The sequence below is a fragment of the Podarcis vaucheri genome, assembly GCF_965113315.1.
Source record: "Podarcis vaucheri genome assembly, chromosome: 7".
Taxonomy (NCBI): Eukaryota; Metazoa; Chordata; class Lepidosauria; order Squamata; family Lacertidae; genus Podarcis; species Podarcis vaucheri.
In genome coordinates, this window is record NC_138765.1 from 35,901,948 (window position 1) to 35,920,286 (window position 18,339).

At 47.6% G+C, this 18,339-nt stretch overlaps 2 protein-coding genes across 4 annotated transcripts in view; both read left to right on the top strand.

Moving 5' to 3' along the window:
- Nucleotides 1–15,377, top strand: part of HPCAL4 (hippocalcin like 4) — a 43,775-nt gene extending 28,398 nt beyond the window's left edge. For 2 of the 3 annotated variants that reach the window (XM_082229558.1, XM_082229556.1), the window contains exons 2-4: nt 10,626–10,795; nt 11,450–11,665; nt 12,044–15,377. In XM_082229558.1, coding sequence (XP_082085684.1) covers nt 10,634–10,795; nt 11,450–11,665; nt 12,044–12,241 — 576 coding nt within the window. In that variant the 5' untranslated portion in view covers nt 10,626–10,633 and the 3' untranslated portion in view covers nt 12,242–15,377. Of the gene's footprint in view, nt 1–4,449; nt 4,603–10,625; nt 10,796–11,449; nt 11,666–12,043 lie in introns of those variants that run through there. The other variant, XM_082229557.1, reaches the window with a different exon arrangement.
- HEYL (hes related family bHLH transcription factor with YRPW motif like) overlaps nt 1–18,339 on the top strand; it is a 128,668-nt gene that overhangs the window by 73,960 nt on the left and 36,369 nt on the right. The gene's annotated exons all lie outside the window — the stretch shown is intronic.

The following is an 18,339-nucleotide window of genomic DNA, read 5'->3' on the forward strand; positions in this document are numbered from 1 at the left end:
AAAGAGAGAGATGCAGGCTGGCATTTTGATGAGATTGACATCATATAGATGCTGCATAAAACCTGGGTGCATGAGGGGCTCCTATCCCATAGTAAAGAATCATCTTATAAGATGTGGTGATACCTGTCTTGCCAAGGAGTACACGTGAAAGGGATTTAGGTGCCTTAGTGGACCACAAACTTAGCATGAGCCAACAGTGATGCAGCAGCAAACAAAGCTAACGCTATTTTAGGCTAGGGATGCGGGTGGCGCTGTGGGTTAAACCACAGAGCCTAGGACTTGCCGATCAGAAGGTTGGCGGTTCGAAACCCCGCGACGGGGTGAGCTCCCATTGCTTGGTCCCTGCTCCTGCCAACCTAGCAGTTTGAAAGCACGTCAAAGTGCAAGTAGATAAATAGGTACCGCTCCGGCGGGAAGGTAAACGGCGTTTCCGTGCGCTGCTCTAGTTTGCCAGAAGTGGCGTAGTCATGCTGGCCACATGACCCGGAAGCTGTACACTGGCTCCCTCGGCCAATAAAGCGAGATGAGCACCGCAACCCCAGAGTCGGTCACGACTGGACCTAATGGTCAGGGGTCCCTTTACCTTTACCTATTTTAGGCTGCATCAACAGAAGTATAGTGTTCTGATCAAAGGAAGTAATAGTTCCACTCTCTTCTGCCTTGATCAGGCCACACCTGGAGTACTGTGTCCAGTTCTGGGCACCACAATTCAAGAAGGCTATTGACAAGCTGGAACATCTGCATAGGAGGGCGGCTAAGATGATCAAGGGTCTGAAAACTAAGCCTTAAGAGGAATGGTTGAGGGAGTTGGGTATGTCTAGCCTGGATGAGAGGAGATATGAGAGCCATTTTCAAATATCTAAAGTGCTGCCACATGGAAGATGGGGCAATCTTGTTTTCTCTTGCTCCGGAGGCAAGGACTTGGATTCAAGTTACAAGAAAGGAGATTCCGACTAAACATCAGGAAGAACGTTTGACCAGTTAAGAGCTGTTCAACTGCGCAATGGTCTCCCGCAGAAGGTGGTGGCCTCGCTTTCCTTGGAGGTTTAAAAACAGAGGTTGGGTGGCCATCTCTCATGGATGCTTTAGCTGAGATTCCTGCATTGCAGGGGGCTGTACGAGAGGACCTATGCGGGTCCCTTCCAATTCTACAATTTTATGATTCTATGAAATGGGGAAGATTACTTTAAGGGCTTTTCCCAGGCACAGGCACAGGGAGAGTGGAAGGACTTCAATAAATTATTTCCCTCCACGGGTGGATGTTGAGGAAGTTTCTCTTCCTATCAGAACAGGGTCCCAGCAAACAAGAGGCAGAAAACATAATCTTTGGTGTTTGTATAATGCCTTAAAAATGTCCATGCATTATCTTGTAATCCTTACAGTGACGGATGAGGGAGAAATTCGATTCAGGCCTCATCCAAACCTCTGCTTGTCTGGTGCCTAGAAAGCATGGGTTCCAGTGGTTTGCCCCATGTCCTGCTCCTTTGCCAGGAAAAACTTGCTCTTTAGCTCTAAATCAGAGCAACTGTCAATCCGGAGAAAACACAAATTGCCATTTGCTGTGATTGAGCACTAAAGAGTAGGGGAAAGCAGCAGGGCAAAAGGAAGTGTGGCTAAGCCCTCAGCTCTCATTATAAAACCAAATGTATCAAATTCACACTTTCCAAAACAGCATGAGAATCAAAATACAGAACCACCCTTCAAAATTCACACATATCCGAATTTTGCAATGCAATTCTCTAACTAACCCATGATTACAAAAATGCATATATTAGGGAGAGATGGGTATAAAAATGAATATAATATCAGTGAAAACAACATACAAAATGCATTATAGTAGGAGAAATTGCTTGCAAAAATTATGTAAGTTAAAGCTGTAGGCAAAAATGTATTTGTTGGGAGAAATTTGCACTAAAATGCTGAAGAATTTCCATGAGGATTTGAAAAAAGAAGAAATTGCAGAAATTGCTGCATAAACCAGGAGAAGTGCATGTAAGATTGAAAAATGAGAAACTGAGAAAAAGGAAACTGACAGATCCTTCCATCCTTACTTAAAACACCTCTGCAAGGCAGATCCGTGTTGTTCTACTGTTGCAGATGGGGCAGAATGGTTTCTCTAAGCCAGCCTCCCCTAAGCTGATGCACCATAGATGTTTGGCTGGAGCAGATGAGAAATGTAGCCAAAACAGCTGGAGGACGCCAGGTTGGGGATGGCCACATTCAGCTGTGTCTCTCCTCTGATCTGATGCAAACTCTCCAACTCCCCCCTTGTCATTGAGGGTTGTCACTCTTGGTTGTTACCTCTGCATCTGACGTAGCAACTCTGGTACATGTAAGGAATTCATAGTCAACCTAGTTTAACTGTAGTTAACAGTCCTAATGGTTTCGCGGCACTGGGGGAGAACTGTGCCTTGCATCCAATTATAATCTGACATCCCGGTTAGTGTTTCCTTCTGTTTGTTGCTGTGATTAATTTACAGCTTGTTGAGGGCAATGGACATTTCTTGTCCTCTAAAGTTTCCCATAATGCAATTCCATTTTCATAAGCCATCTCTGGCCCACTTTGAGATTCTCACTCACCTATACTGGAGCTTCCTTTTTCCTACTGGGGGTTCTGGGAAGAGAAAGGGGTTGAAACCTCACTGACCTGCCTTCTCCATCTTTGAGGTGTTGGTTTATTAGGTATGATGAAGGTGGTGGTGGTGGTGATTTTAATTTATTACCCTTACTTCACCCTAAGGTCACAGGGTGGGTTGCAAGAATTTAAAATGCTACATTAAAAACAGAAATAGAGTGGATCCCAAAAATGTAGATTTCAGGTGTCAAAGGCCAGGGTGAAGACAGATACACTCCTGTGAGGAGGGCATTCCACAAATTAGGGGCTGCCACAGAGAAGGCCCTATTCCAAGCCGCCGCCACTCCTGAACTTCTGAGGGCAGCAGAACTGCCTGCTTTGCTGATCTTAACACCCAAGGGGGTCTGTAGGGAAGGAGACAATCTTTCAGATATTTGGAGGGCTTTAATACAAACACTTTGAATTGGGCCTGGAATTGAACTGGCAATCGATGCAGCTGTATTAAAACCTGGTCGCTGCACTTTGGGCCAGTTGAAGTTTCTGAGTCCTATTCAAGGGCAGCCCCACATCAGGGGTGCCCTGAGCGAGGACAGAAATTGGCACCCCCTAACTTAGAGTAGGTACCCATATAAATATAGGTTTGATAATGATAATGATCATTTTGCACCCCCTCGTCTTGGTGCCCTGTAGGGGGAAACTCTAGCACTTCCCTAAATCCAGCGCTGCCCACACAGATTGCAGAAGTATGGGGTATAGTCACTTTTCCCGGGATCTGGAGCAAGACTATTTTCTGCTACTCCAGACGGTAGGACTCAAACCAATGGATTCAAATGGCAAGAAATTAGATTCTGACTAAACATTAGGAAGGACTTTCTGACAGTAAGAGCTATTCGACAGTGGAATGGACACCCACGGAAGGTGGTGGACCATCCTTCATTAGAGGGTTTTTAAACAGAGGTTCAATGACCATCTGTCAGGGATTATTTAGCTGTGGTTTCTGCAACACAAGGGGCCCCCTTCCAGCTGTGCAATTCTGTTATTCTGGTTGGTTGGTTGTTTCTTTGCTTTTAAGTTTCTGCCCCCCATTAGTGCAGAAAAAACGTCTAACAGGTTAAGGCTTAGGATTCAGAGGAGAGTTCAGATAGGATGTACAGTGGTTAGGTGTAAAATCTCCAGACCTCGCAGAGCTTTCTGCCCTGCCGTAATGTGTGAGTGTGCTAGCTCTGTGCCTCTTGCCCCATCCCACTCTCCAGCATCCCATACCTTTCATCCTCGCCTAACCTACACATTAGAACTGGGACAAATAATCCCTTTTTGAACAGAAGTAGATTTTCTTCAGAATGGTGCCTCACTTCTCCCGCTCCTAAAATAGCAGTAGGATATTGACTTCCAGTTGATTAGGCTCATGAGGCTGTCCCGTCCCCCCATCACAGCCACCTGCCCAATAACTGGCATCAAGTGTGACATCAGGTGATGGGGCAGGTAAAGACATGGTGGGAATTCCACATCAGGATTCCCTAGTGCAGCTAATGGGACCAATGTCAACCTTTGAAATCCACTGGTGCCATTTCACCCTCTCCTGGGGTGGAGAACATCTGTGGCCCTCCAGATGTTGCATGACTACAACTCCCATAATCCCTGGCTGAGGCTGATGTGCGCTGGAGGGTCAGTGGGGGGGGGGCACAGGTTCCCCACCCCTGCTCTATTTTCAAGGTAACTCAAAAAGCCACCTTTCCCAGGCTAAGTTCTGCATCTGAGAGGGTCATGCAAATGGTGCCTCCTTTACAACAGGTTTCCTGTTCTCTTATGCAAATAATTTCCCCCTGTCCCAGCCAGCATAGAAGGGCTGTGTGTCGACCAGAAAGGGAGGCAAATTTCTGCAGCTCACACACTAGACAGAGATTCCTTGAGTCCAGCCGCAAATCTGCATTCACACCCCAGCTGTTGGTTCTGCCTTCGCTTCACAGTAGAGGCTTTGGTGCATTGCGAGAAAGAAATAGACAGAGGCACGTGTGGCAATAAGCAAGGTAAGAGCATGGAAAAAATACAACCATTGTGTATAGTGGCCTTTGTGTGCTGCAGGACCAGAGGACTTTTTTCCTTCTCAAACTGGGTGCATCCAGGTGGTTCTAATTTGGGGGAGTGAGAGGATTTCCCTGTCTGCAGTCCAGAAATGTGGGCACTACATTCTCTGGGTCAGACCTATCATGCAACAAGGTGAAGTTGTCTGCTTTGGGTGCTACCATGGCTGGGTGTTGACGAAGGTAGGAACTGGTGTCTGACCATGGGAAGAAGTGTGTTGTGTGAGATGAGAGCGAGAGAGGGAGAGAGAGAGAGATTTGAGCATCATCACAAGGAATGAAATGTCTTCGGCTGTGGCGTCTGTAGTGTCATTGCTGCATATGGCTGAGAGACTCTCTCTGGAGGGCCATCATGATTGGCTTCAGCTTGGACTACAGCCCCCATCAGCCCCAGACAGCACAGCTGAATGATGCTGGGGCTGATGGTAGTTGAAGTCCAAAAACATCTGGAGAGTGCCAGGTTGGAGAAGGCTGGCTTAGAGAAGTCACCCTCCTTTCCATTTCCAGCAGACGGCAAAATGCTCAGTTTGATGCCTCCTGTTCTGAAATATGCTCCCCCAAACCTATGTTTTCTTTTGTCCAGTTTCACCTTCATTTTGGCTCCCAAAAATATTGGCAACATTTCTATCAGCCTTTCCCCAAGCTGGTGCCCTCCAGATGTTATGGAGGACATTCTCATCAGCCCCAGCCAGCACAGCTGTTATTGCCAAGGGGTTCTTGCCATGGAAGCACAACTTAGCTTATTTGCCAACAAAGCAGAAGAATTTAGAGAAACAGAGTAGAATCATGAGTTCAAGGGAAATGTCTTATCCTCGACCACCTTTAGAAATAGAGTGAAAAATGCAGCATTTACCTCCCGAGTTTTACTGGGTTCATTTTAATCTTGTCTGATTAATAGCGGAGAGAAGCAAAAGGGGAGAAGGAAGATAAAAATCCCCTCTTCTGAATGTTCCCATGCAGACAAGCCCAGTGACATGACCTTGAAGCAACACCAGCTATTGCAGCCTTCTGGCATTTAGTGCCGTCTGGGTGTTTTGGACTGCAACTCTTGTCTAGCTGGGGTCGCTAGGAGTGGCTGTCTTAAACATCTGGAGGGCACCAGGTTGGGGAAGGCTGCCCTGTTGAAAAAGGAAACAGGTGCTCCCTTCCATGTATTTCTTGTTTGCACTCCAATACCAAACCCTTACAGCTCACCAGTAATATCTGGCGCAAAATAGCCGGTGGGTTTGATTTTCCTCTTCGTCTCTTGAACTTGCTGCCTGAACAGGTTTTTGATTTTGTTTTAAAGAACAAGAGTAGAGAACCTTTGGCCCTCCATTGGAAAATGATTCCTAGCTTCCCTGACCCTTGGTCATGCTGGCTGGGGCTGGCTGGAGGGCTGCAGGTTCCCCATCCCTGTTTGAAAGAGGGAGAATGAGAATATACTGTATGCAGCTGTTGGGCAGCCCTTTCGTGTGACACGAGCACTGAAATACATATCAGCTGGATGCAGCTTGGTTTTAGAATGTGGGGAGACAAGCCGTGCTTGAGGGTCATAGAGAAGGCGTAACATAATAACTGCTTGCAGGGTGGGATCAGAATGCTTTTGCTCGCTTCTATTTCTGTTATTCCTTCAAAAGAAAATGAAAAAAAATGGCTTAATTGTGCGGAGGGCAGGGGGCCTTTTTTGGCTGAATCAAATAAGGTCTGTGGAAGGATGATTGGGAAAACAAATGGGGAGACATGCAAGGATGAAAGAGTTGGCTGGTAGCTTCAGGGATGTGCTCTGCTGCTGCTGCTGCTGCTGCTAGGAACAATTTCACTACAGTGCAGCTGTTGCCATGGCAGCCTCAGCACCCGTTGCTATGTGTACCAAGGATGGGTATTGAAATGCTTGTTCCTTCTCTTCTCTGCCCCAAATCTCCTCCTGAACATAACACCCCAGTGAAGGAGCCGGGGGGGGGGATCAGAAAAGCCTGAAAGGGAAGCTGTTATTCATAATCTCTTTATTGTTAATCAAAAGAGGTAGCTATTTTGGTCTGTTAGAGCAAAATCTACAGAGACGGTGGAACAGAGCCGTTATTAGGGCTGGCAAAGGTTCGCAATGTAGCTGCAAGCTTTTCAGTTACACAGAGCTCTTCCTCAGTCTGGAAGTAAGGATACCCTCTTCTTGAAATATCTATTTATTCACACAAGTGTGTGCCTGTGTGTATTATACAGATATGTAACATTTTGCCTAAGGTGGAATACAGCGCAACACATTATGTCACCTATAGAGCTTTTCAGAGCCCTTTAAAATGCACGTCCCATTTTGTTGTGGCAAAACAGATGTGAGCTTTCAGGCTTCCTGATCTGGAAATTAAACCGTGAGTGCCCACCTCCAAACCCAGCAGTCTTTCAGCTGCACCATGAGCAAAACCTACAACACTTGGAGCATTTTTGTTTAGAAAGCAGTTGGGGGGGGGGAGAATGGGACATGGCAGAGGCTCACAACTTCATAGAGGATAAGACTATCAGTGGCTGCTAGTTGTGATAACTCTACAGAATGGTGTTATGGTTCAGTGGTTAGAGCATATTCTTTGCATGCAGACGTTCCCAGGTTTCATGCCCCAGGGCATCTACAGGCAGAGCTGCAAAGCCTCCCTTTCATGATCAGAGACTGAAATGCAGGGTGGGTGGGTGGGTTTGATGTGTGTTGTGACATTTCGCTAGGTGCCTAATCCCATTTTGTTTCCATCAGCCCAAAGGAAAGGATGCTGCATGCGTGACAATTTTCTTTTATTTCTGTATTATAAAAATGCAGCTCTTTCTTGCAAAACTGCTCTAGCACAAAACAGCTGTTTGTTTATTTTTTTTACAAAAAACCCAAACCATAAGATTTGCTTCGTGTGTGCAAACAAGCGAGAGCAGCACAGACTTAGAGGGCGGAGGTGGGGGAGGTGAGCCATCTTTCTGGCGATAAGTATATAGAGATGTGACCAATTTTCAATTACTCAATCTGCAAAGGGGCTGGAACTCAGGGAGGGTGGACAACAGCCCACAGCCCAAATACACCCCAGGATGGACCGGCCACTCCTGTGCTTATTAGGGTCCTTCAGGAGGAATAAATACAAAAATTGCAATGTGAACTGGAAACATCAAGATTGAAAGCACTCATGGGTGCATGGTGGCACACAAATGCGCACATGGGGAAAATTGGCCCGTGCATGCATTAAAGCCCTAGTGTGGACACAGCCTCAGGGCGAGGCAGCTGGTATGTTCAGAAGGAACCTACCTCTGAATGGCAAGGCAAGGGCTGCCTCTGGCCTTCCTGGGGGGTTCTGGCTGGCCACTGTCGGAAGCAGGATGGAGAACCAGGCCTTTGATCTGCTCCAGCTGGGCTCTTATGTTAACCTTTCTCTGCAGAAAATATCCCCCACTTCTCCTCCTCTTGTGTGTATGGAAGGCTGCATGGATACATGATTTGTGTTGGATGTAATAGCTGGGCAGTGACAAAGAAAGAATTGGGCTTCCTGCTAGGGTCTCCGGCCATATCACCCCACTCCTCTCTGCTGGCTGGCACACCTTTTTCACCACACAGCAGTTTATTGTGTGCTTAGTGCTGCTCCTGCATGCAAGCTCTGCTGTGTCCACATCACATTTTTCTTAGCAAAATGTATGTTATTTCCCCATTTGATCTGGATCTACCATTTTCATGGAAAATTTGATAAGTAAAAAAAACGACAATAACAAAAGCAAACCAGTGACAACCTAGATTTGGATTAAATGGGGCGGGGGGGGGTATGGGATGGCAATTTTATGAGGACAAGGTTGTGTGAGTGCAGCAAACAACCACAACCCTGTATGCCTCTAAACTGCTGCACGGAAGCACTTCTGATCCCAGCTGCCTTCAAGAGCAAAAACCGAACCGGAGGATGGAATCTCTCCTCCCAGCCTTTGATTTCCCTGAAGGTCAACAAAATAGCTATCTCTTGAAATGCAAGAGGGGAGGGCAAACATGTGAAGTGTGCCCTCGTCAGTTGCTTGGCACCAAGAGAGAAGTGACAGAGGGGAATTTAACTGGCAAGGGAAGGGAAGGCTTTTGCATCTCCTTTGCTTGAGCAGGTGGGGAAGGGGGATGTGAGCAAGGGGGTCACCTGCCTCCACCTTTTCATAGAATCATAGAGTTGGAATAGACCACAAGGGCCATCGAGTCCAACCCCCTGCCAAGCAGGAAACACCATCAGAGCACTCCTGACATATGGTTGTCAAGCCTCTGCTTAAAGACCTCCAAAGTAGGAGACTCCACCACACTCCTTGGCAGCAAATTCCACTGTCGAACAGCTCTTACTGTCAGGAAGTTCTTCCTAATGTTTAGGTGGAATCTTCTTTCTTGTAGTTTGGATCCATTGCTCCGTGTCCGCTTCTCTGGAGCAGCAGAAAACAACCTTTCTCCCTCCTCTATATGACATCCTTTTATATATTTGAACATGGCTATCATATCACCCCTTAACCTCCTCTTCTCCAGGCTAAACATGCCCAGCTCCCTTAGCCGTTCCTCATAAGGCATCGTTTCCAGGCTTTTGACACCTTCTTCAAAACACAAACTCCAATTACGAAGTCAGGCTATTGGTTCGTGCCTATCTTTGTACTGCAGCCTTGTCCAACCTGTTGCCTGCCAAGGCTGCGGGGGGGGGGGGATGAGGGCAGCAGAGGAGGGAGACAGGTTGGAAGAAAGCTGCAATGGGAGGCGCTGGTTCAGGGCAGAACTGCATTACTGCACATGTGAACGCTAAGGGCACCATCAGGGCTGCAGTCTGATGCTTGCTTACATAAGAATCAGCCACACGGAACAGACATTCATCTAAAGAACTACCATTCCACAGCCATAGCTTCCCCCAAAGAACCCTATGCCCCTCACAGAGCTACAATTTCCAGTGTGACTTGTATCCCTCTTTCACAGGGAACTCTGGGAATCGTAGCTCTGTGAGGGGAATAGGGGTCTCCTAAAAACTCCCAGCACCTGTAACAAGTTACAGTTCCCAGGATTCTTCGGAGGATGCCGTGACGCTTGAAAGCGGCATAATAGTGCTTTCCGTGTATGGTACATTGGATGGCGTGTGTGTGTCGTGCTGTAACAGTGCACAAAAGGCCGCCTTTGTCACGAGTGAGAGAGAGACTCATCCAAGCAGGGGCTTTTTTTCTGAGCTAACTTCCAAGGGAAGAAATGGAGAGAGAGCCCCATGCAAGGATGGCAGAAGCAAGCGCCTTCCCGTCAGCCATCTGTTGTTCAGAGTGAACTAGCGAAGAAGTGCCAAGGCTGCGTGGGAGCCCTCGCTGGTGATGGAGGATTCGTCATCTCTGCCAAAATAGGCCGCCTGTTAAACTGTACAGGAAGTTGTGGAGGGGGGGAATAGCACCCTCTTTTGAGCTGGTGGCTTTCCTTGTGGTCTGGGCCAGTCCTGCCATTAGCCAAATGGAGGAAACCACCTCAGGTGTCAGTCCCTGGAAGGGCAGCAATGGCAGACCCCCAACTTTTCCCCTGAGGCTGTCTCTAGCTATTCCTTTTTGTTGGCGGGCAGTGCTGTATACATCACGTGTCCTGCACCCCCCGCCCCTCCAAAAAACTAGCCTGCTTGCTGCAGGTGCAGTTGAGGATGCTTGTACTGAGGAATGAATCAGTCATTCTCCGTATACAGGAAAGATGTTTGATCTTGTCCTTTGCCTCAGGCAGGAAAATGTCTTAATCTGGCCCTGCCTGCAATATGTAGGTTGATAGGTCAAGGGGGAGAGAAATGGAGGGGAGAGCTGTGTGACAATGTATGTTTTTCTCCAGTGGATGCTGTGAGTCCCCTGATGAAGGGAAGTGGTGGCAGAGGGCCAAACAAGGGAATAACATGTTGTTGTTGTTGTTGTTGTTGTTGTTGTTGTTGTTGTTGTTGTTGTTGTTATATTTGTTGCACATAGGCAAGGGGTTTACTGTCGCTGATGACATGTCGCTCTTTCTCCAGAACCAGCAATGGGCAAACACAACAGCAAACTGGCTCCAGAGATGCTGGACGACCTGGTGAGGAGCACTGAGTTCAATGAGCAAGAGCTGAAGCAGTGGTACAAGGGCTTCCTGAAGGACTGCCCCACGGGCATCCTCAATTTGGAGGAATTCCAGCAACTCTACATCAAGGTATGGTGGCGGTGGCAGGGAGTCCGTGGTTTGTACAAGGATGCAGAGGCTGCCTTGGTGGGCCTTGTTGAGGTCCTGCTGTCTGAGCCTGGCATAGCAGCAAAGCTATGCCCTCCCAGCGACTGAATGTGGCCCTCCTCCATGCACTCATTGTTTTTGCCAGGCTGGAATGTGTCTCTGAGCTGCAATAATGTCCTGAAACCTCAGACTTTTGCAATGGTGGGCTCTCCTTCATTGGAGGTTTTTAACCAGAGTTTGGATGTCTGTCTGTCAAGGATTCTTAAGCTGTGATTCCTACATTACAGGGTGTTGCACATGATGACCCTTGGGGTTCTTTCCAGCCCTACAATTCTATGATTCTGTGATCTCCACATTGGGAAATTGCACCATGAATACAATAGGGGAAAGAGCAGAGCACGAATTCTGCAACCTGCTTGTGATATTTTCTGCAATGTTGCCTTGCCATTGTCAGCAGATGCTGGTGCAGCTTGTAAGCAGAGCTTTCCCATCTAGGCTTTAAATTGGAAAAGGCTTGAATCCAATATAGGTGGCCTATGCCAAGTCTTCGCCCGGCTGTTGCCCACTGGCCTCCCAGATTGCTGCTAGCTGCTTTCCCTCTCATGGCTGCTCCTATCCCATCTTATCTCCTTGTAGTTTTTCCCCTATGGCGATGCCTCCAAGTTTGCCCAGCATGCATTTCGCACGTTTGACAAGAACGGGGATGGGACCATCGACTTCCGGGAGTTCATTTGCGCTCTCTCAGTCACCTCCAGGGGAAGCTTTGAGCAAAAGCTGAACTGGGCCTTTGAGATGTACGACTTGGATGGAGACGGCAAGATAACACGCTTGGAGATGCTGGAGATTATTGAGGTATGGGAGAATGCTAGCAATCTCTGTGGATGTGTTTCTTCCACAGTCTTGGTGGATTAGATTAATATAGTGCAGGCTTTGGTAACCCAACGCTCTCCAGATGTTAGGGCTGGCTGGGGCTGATGTGAGTTGTAGTCCAAAACCTCTGGAGGGCCCTAAGTTGACAAAAACACGTTTGGGGCATGAGCACTACATAGGAAGCCTCCTGTAGACAGCCAGGTAAGCTCTTTTCCTGGGATGGCAAGACACTGATAACAGCAATTACCTCCACCTGCCCTCTGAGACTAGTCCCTAGCAGATATCTCCTGGCTACAGAGACCTCAGAGCGTCTCTGAGCCACAGAGCCATGTCCTCAGTCCTTTCTCCTTTGCCTTCCAGGCAATCTACAAGATGGTGGGCACCGTCATCATGATGAGGATGAACCAAGATGGGTTGACGCCGCAGCAGCGTGTCGACAAGATCTTCACAAAGATGGACAAAGACAAAGATGACCAGATCACTCTGGAAGAGTTCAAAGAAGCTGCCAAGAGTGACCCTTCCATTGTCCTCCTGCTGCAGTGTGACATGCAGAAGTAGAGGGAGGGTCCCAATGCACAACTCGCCCCCCGCCCTCCCCTGGCCTGGCCTGGCCTACCCATCCTTGCATCTTTCCCCCCTTCTCCTGGGGAGCTGCAGACTCCACTCCCTGGGATAGGAGGCACTGTGTTTTGCACAGCCTCCTGGGCCCCAAACAAGGCCCCGCCATGCAATCCCCTGGGGCCTGCAGCTCATAATTTGCACAGTTCCTCTGGCCATTGCTCTTGTGACCTCACCAAGGTCCTATTAGAATGAATTTCTTCCGTCTCAATCCTCTGGTCCCACCATCTCTGGGGCTCATCATCCCTCTTGCCTCCCCCTTTGCACCCGGACATTCCCAAGAACATACAGGCCAACTTACCTTTCAATGGCTTGCCTATATATCCATGATCCTTGACAACTGCAAGGTCTTGTAATCCTCAGAAGTCTGTTATCCTTCACTTCAGTTGTAGCTCTTAGGATTAGGGCAGATCTCTTCCCTCCAGTGACCCTCTAACGTAATCTTCAGATGTGCCCCTTGAACAGCAGCTCTGGGGCAGCCATTTTCCTCCCCTGCCCTGTAATCCCCCCTGCCCAACACACACAGCTTGAAGCCCCAAATGGGGAACAGGTCATTTCTCCCCTCAACACCTTCCCTACCCCTTTCTTCACAGCTATGAATAATCAATGGCAGCAGCAAAACGTCCTAGCAATGGGTCAAAGGTATTCTTTCCCCCTCTAGACTCTCCTCCTCCTCCTCCTCCCTTCCTTGAAAATAGAGTGGCACCGCTTGCCATTGAAGGGGATGCCATTGCCAGAGGTAAGAAGTGTTTCTGGGTAATCATAGGACAGCATTCTCCAATCTGGTGCTGACTAGTGCTGATGGTTGTCGTCCAAAACATCTAGAGGGCACTGTGTTGGGTAGCACTGTCCTAAGATCGCCATGTTGAAAATGCAGGGTGTTCTGTGTTTGCTCTTCCTCAATCCTTTGCTCTTGCCATCCCATCTACTAATGCACAGGGGGAAAGAAACACCTGCATTTCAAAAGGGCTGAAGAATCAATGATAGGTGGGGGAAATGCTGTAGGATTCTGGGATTCTGGCATTCCATGTTTGAACCATCTCTCCTTCTTCCACCCAACATGAGACAACAGTCAGGTTTTTTGGGGGGTAGGGGATGCTTGACTGCATTTCAAATATAGTTATTGTACATTTTATATTTGACTGCAAAGGGAGCCCCTTTGAAACACAGAACCTGAGGCTTGCATTTTTAGGGTGCAGCTTTGAATGCTGGCAGGAACCTAATGCAGAAGATCTGTGGTCCTGCAGGTGTTGCTAGTGGTCCCCAACTCCCATCACCTCTGACAGAGGGTTTTGCTGATTGAGGCTGATAGGAGTCAGAGTCCAGCAGCATCTGCAGAGCCTCCTGTTCCCCACTCTTGACCTGATCACCCCAGTCTGGAAGAGCAGGGCCAACCCTACTAGACCTTTTCGGTGGCTGAGGCGAGACACACTGCCAACACACACACACACACAAAGAGATCCAGGCCTACTGGAAGGAGACCAGCAGTAATGTAGTCAGCACCAGGTTGGAGGAATGCTCCCTTTTCTCCAAGACACTCCCTGGCTTTGGCTTTCAGCTGTGTCTTTGGTTTATCCAAAACTGAGATGGAAGCCATTGCCACCAAGGCCAGAGAAGGGTGGCAGCTGGAAGAAAAATGGCAGCGGGGATCAGGGTCTCCTGTCTCTTGTGGAGCATGCTGTCCATTGCTTCAGGTTGCCTCACTGCTGCACTGGCACTGTGGAAGATAATACTAGGTTTTGTTTTGTTATTTTACTGTAGGCGAGGAATTCATTTTGCCCCCAGGTTGAGCGAAAACAGATTTGGTTTGGAGCCAAACAATCCTATGTCAGAATTGCTGGGGTGGGGGGACCTGGTGGGAGGGGTCTCTGCTTTTTGTTGGGACACTGCTGCGCTTCCCAGACAGCCCTCTCTTCTCCCCCCTACCCACCCCTTCTTCTACCACCCCTCTTCCAGATTGCATTTGGCCTGTGACAATGTGGTTGTGTGAAGCTCTCGGCCCGGAGTGAGTGGGTGGGCTGTGTGCCCTCTTGTTCACTCCTTGAAAGTTTACAATTTTGCAAACTTGCACTGTGACGGAAGCTGCGTTAGCCCGTTTTTCCAGGCATGAAATGTGGGCGAAACTTAAAGAAAATGCCCCAATTTGAGCAAAAGTGAAGAAGGCATTGAAGAAGGCAAGACATGAAGGGTAAAATAAATATGGGGATCCTCTGTAATGCCAACTAGAGGAATCAAGTGGAAAAAAATATTACTATTGTTATTATTTTTGGGACACTCTTGGCAGGGCACCTGGTGCAGGAGAAGACCTGGGAGGTGGGAGTGGGCTGGCTATGCTGAGCTCTCCCAAAGACTCAAGCCCCAAAGCAGTGAAATTGCATAGAGATGAGCCCTAAGACCAAGGTTCAGACCTAGTGCTGCGCAATAGTTTAGCCTTAGGAGGATGAGCCACAGCAAGTCTCCTTACTCTCTTCTCCCCCTTCCTTCACCTTCTGTAGCAATTTGCATGGAGGAGTTCAGAACCTTCCACGTCTGATTAACTGCAGATTCCTGTGTCATCTGAAACTGCCTAAATTGACTCTTAACGATACTTAGCAGAAACAAGCCGACTTCAAACCATAATTTAGGAATCTGTCTTCTTTCAATTCAAACCATAGTAAGATTAACTGCACCATAAGGTTTGGATGGCACACTAAACTGTGGTTAAGCAAAATCTAAAATGGAAGCAGAAGGTTTGACTCACCTCTTTGCAGCTGCACCAGAGTGGAGAGTCCTTGGGCTTGAGGCTCACCTAAGCTCACTCTTGTAACACCAAGCTGTGGTTTATCTTAGCATTACACCTGAATGCAGCCACAATATGGACCCACAGCCAATCCCCAGGTCTGCTACCTCCACCCTTCATTGTCCCCATCCTGAAATGAAGATTATTCTAGAGATCTTGTCCTGTCTGCTTGTTGTGGTTTTTGAATATTGTAATAATTGTTTAGAAATTGTGATGTTGTTTATAAATATATACATACATAGTCTTTTTTTAAAAAAAATTACTTGGGGGAAATAAAATGTGTCCAACACAGTGGAAGTTTAGAACTTGGCCTCTTTTTCTTAAAAAAAAGAAAGAAAAGCAATTATTTATTGTTTTATTTATTTAACAAGTTTTATATATGATAATTTAATAATTCTCACAACTTATATAAAATGGTATTAAATATTTGTTAACATTTTCATTAACATTAGACTTTTAAAACAGTAAAAATAAAATTATCAAAATATAGATAAAATCAGCATATTTTAAAAAACAAATGTACATGGTAAAATTACATTGCCTTAGAAAAGATTTTAGGAGGCGTTGAACACAGTACAATGAAGGCACCAGCCTAATATCAATAGGCTGGAATTTCCAGAGAATAGGTGTTGCCACATTAAAGAAGTAATTTCTCATATGGAACGAACACTGTTCTCGGCTCTCGGAGCTTTTCTTGCATGACGGGGGAAATGAAGGGGAAATTTGCAAACCTTACTTTGGACCTGGGTTATGGTTATGGTTTAAACATTGATACTACATTATCGCTGTCTGAGGGGCTGTAGCACAATAAAAGCAGGACAAAAATACAAAGCAAAAAAGCCAACCCCAGAACATTTGCAGTATGAAAAGTGATACAGCTGCTGTTGGTAGGGAGGAAGGCAAGGAGGCCCAACAGTAGGTGGTGCCAGAGCCACTGACAGGCAGAGCCAACTCATTTTGGCTTGGTCCCCATCTTACTCTCCACTGGGTTCCACAAAGGCAGGGGAAGCTGACAACTGGGGCCACTCACCCGGACTGGATGTCAGTAAGAAGGCAGGCAGGGGGAGGGCTGGCTGAGAGCAAGCTTAGTTTGGGGGGGGGGCATGGCCCCACTTGTTCTCAGACACCATCCTCCTCCCCTGACATGCAGGCTCCACTGTAACTTCTGCTGGCCTCCACCCTAAAACACAACATTAATACAGTGGTACCTCAGGTTAAGTACTTAATTCGTTCCAGAGGTCCGTTCTTAATCTGAAACTGTTCTTAACCTGAGGTACCACTTTAGCTGATGGGGCCTCCTGCTGCCGCTGCTGCACAATTTCTGTTCTCATCCTGAAGCAAAGTTCTTAACCCGAGGTACTATTTCTGGGTTAGCGGAGTCTGTAACCTGAAGCGTCTGTAACCCGAGGTACCACTGTAAAGCCACACTATCCTGTGGGCATGGCTTTTAACAGCCACTAGAGGGCACTGGAAACTACGGAAAAGGCCAACTCCCGGCCTGAGGGCAGGGAGCCAAGGAATTGCAAGCGGGGAGAAAGCTGTTATACTCAGGTCGTGCTTGCAGGCTTTGTACAGAGAGGCATCTGGTTGGCCACTGTGTGAGCACAGGATGCTAGACAAGATGGGCCTTTTGGCACGGCTCTTCAGATCTGATGCTGTCCCACGTGGGATCCTTTTCTGGCCCGGAGGCAGAACTGATTTTCCAACGTGCGTTTGGGCGGCTGGAACTCAAAGAGCTGTCTGCTTTGCAACCGTGTCTGTGCTGCTGCGTGTCACCATTTAGCGCAGGGATGAGCCAGCCTTGAGAATCAACATCTTTCATCGTGCCTGCCTGCCTACCTGCTCAGGGTGACTCACCAGAAGCACAAATCACACTTTCCATCCCATGTTCTGCCTCCCCCTCCTGCCAGAACATTTGTGGCAATGTTGAAGGATTCCCAGGACTCTCTCCCACCCTGCACACACACACACACACACACACACACACACACACACACACCGTGGGATCTGGATTTGAGCAACAAACCCTCCAGACAGCTGTGTCAATTGTTCTTTTGTTCAGCCAACATCCCTGCCAGCAAAGATGTGTGTGTGTATATGCGCTTAATGCATCATGTTTGCGGACACCCCAATCTCTAAGCAGCGAGAGACTACAGGGACGCCTGCACTTACCTGGGATTTTCTATTTCCTTGGAAAGGAGGTCAATGGAGACTGTGGTGTTCTTAGGTGTTCTTAGGTTGTCTGGTTTTATTGACACATATGTACAACCTGAGAATGAGATGGGTGGGCTCCCAGCATTGACACACCAACAGCTTTTATGTCCCCATTAGGGTTTCAGGGAAGGCCCTGGTCATAGTTCTGGGTCCAGCACAGAGCAAGGCAGTCTAACTGTTTCCCTATCTGAAGAAGTGTGTATCTGAAGAAGTGTGCATGCACACGAAAGCTCATACCAAGAACTAACTTAGTTGGTCTTTAAGGTGCTACTGGAAGGAATTTTTTTATTTTGACTATGGCAGACCAACACGTCTACCTATCTGTAACTGTTTCCCTGTTTGACAGTGAGCTGGTGCTGTCAAAACAGTTTGTTTATAGCTCTGAATACACTACAAATTATTTGACACACCTTGTTAAACTTGAGAAACTTACGGTCTTCAAATAAAAACATCTTGAAGGTCCCAGGCCACAGAGAAGTTAGGCTGGCCTCAACTAGAGCCAGGGCTTTTTCGGCTGTGGCTCCGATCTGGTGGAACACTCTGTCACAAGAGACTAGGGCCCTGTGGGACTTGACATCTTTCCGCAGGGCCTGCAAGACAGAGCTGTTCCACCAGGCCTTTGGCCAGGGCACAGCCTGACTCCCTCCCTCTGCAATCTTCGCGGAGCTCTGGCCCAATGGTTGCCAGTGGCTTGATTTGAATTAATTTTATAATGAATGATTTTAGAGTGTTGTTTGTGCTGCACTTTTGTACTGTTTTATTGTTGTTAGCCGTCCTGAGCCTGGCTTCTGCTGGGGAGGGCGGGATATAAATAAAATTTATTATTATTATTTATTATTAAACACCTCTGCCCTTCTCCCTTCCGCTTCCCCTCTATTCCCCATTGCTTTGGTGGGAGAGAACAGGGGAAGGTTTGCATCAAAATGGTCCAATCGTTCTGGTCAGCAGGAGATGATTTGATCTGGAATGTGAAAAAGGGTTGTAGTTTGTGGCTTATGACAGAGGATCTGGTTTGCATGCAAAAGGTAGGGATGGAAGGAACCAC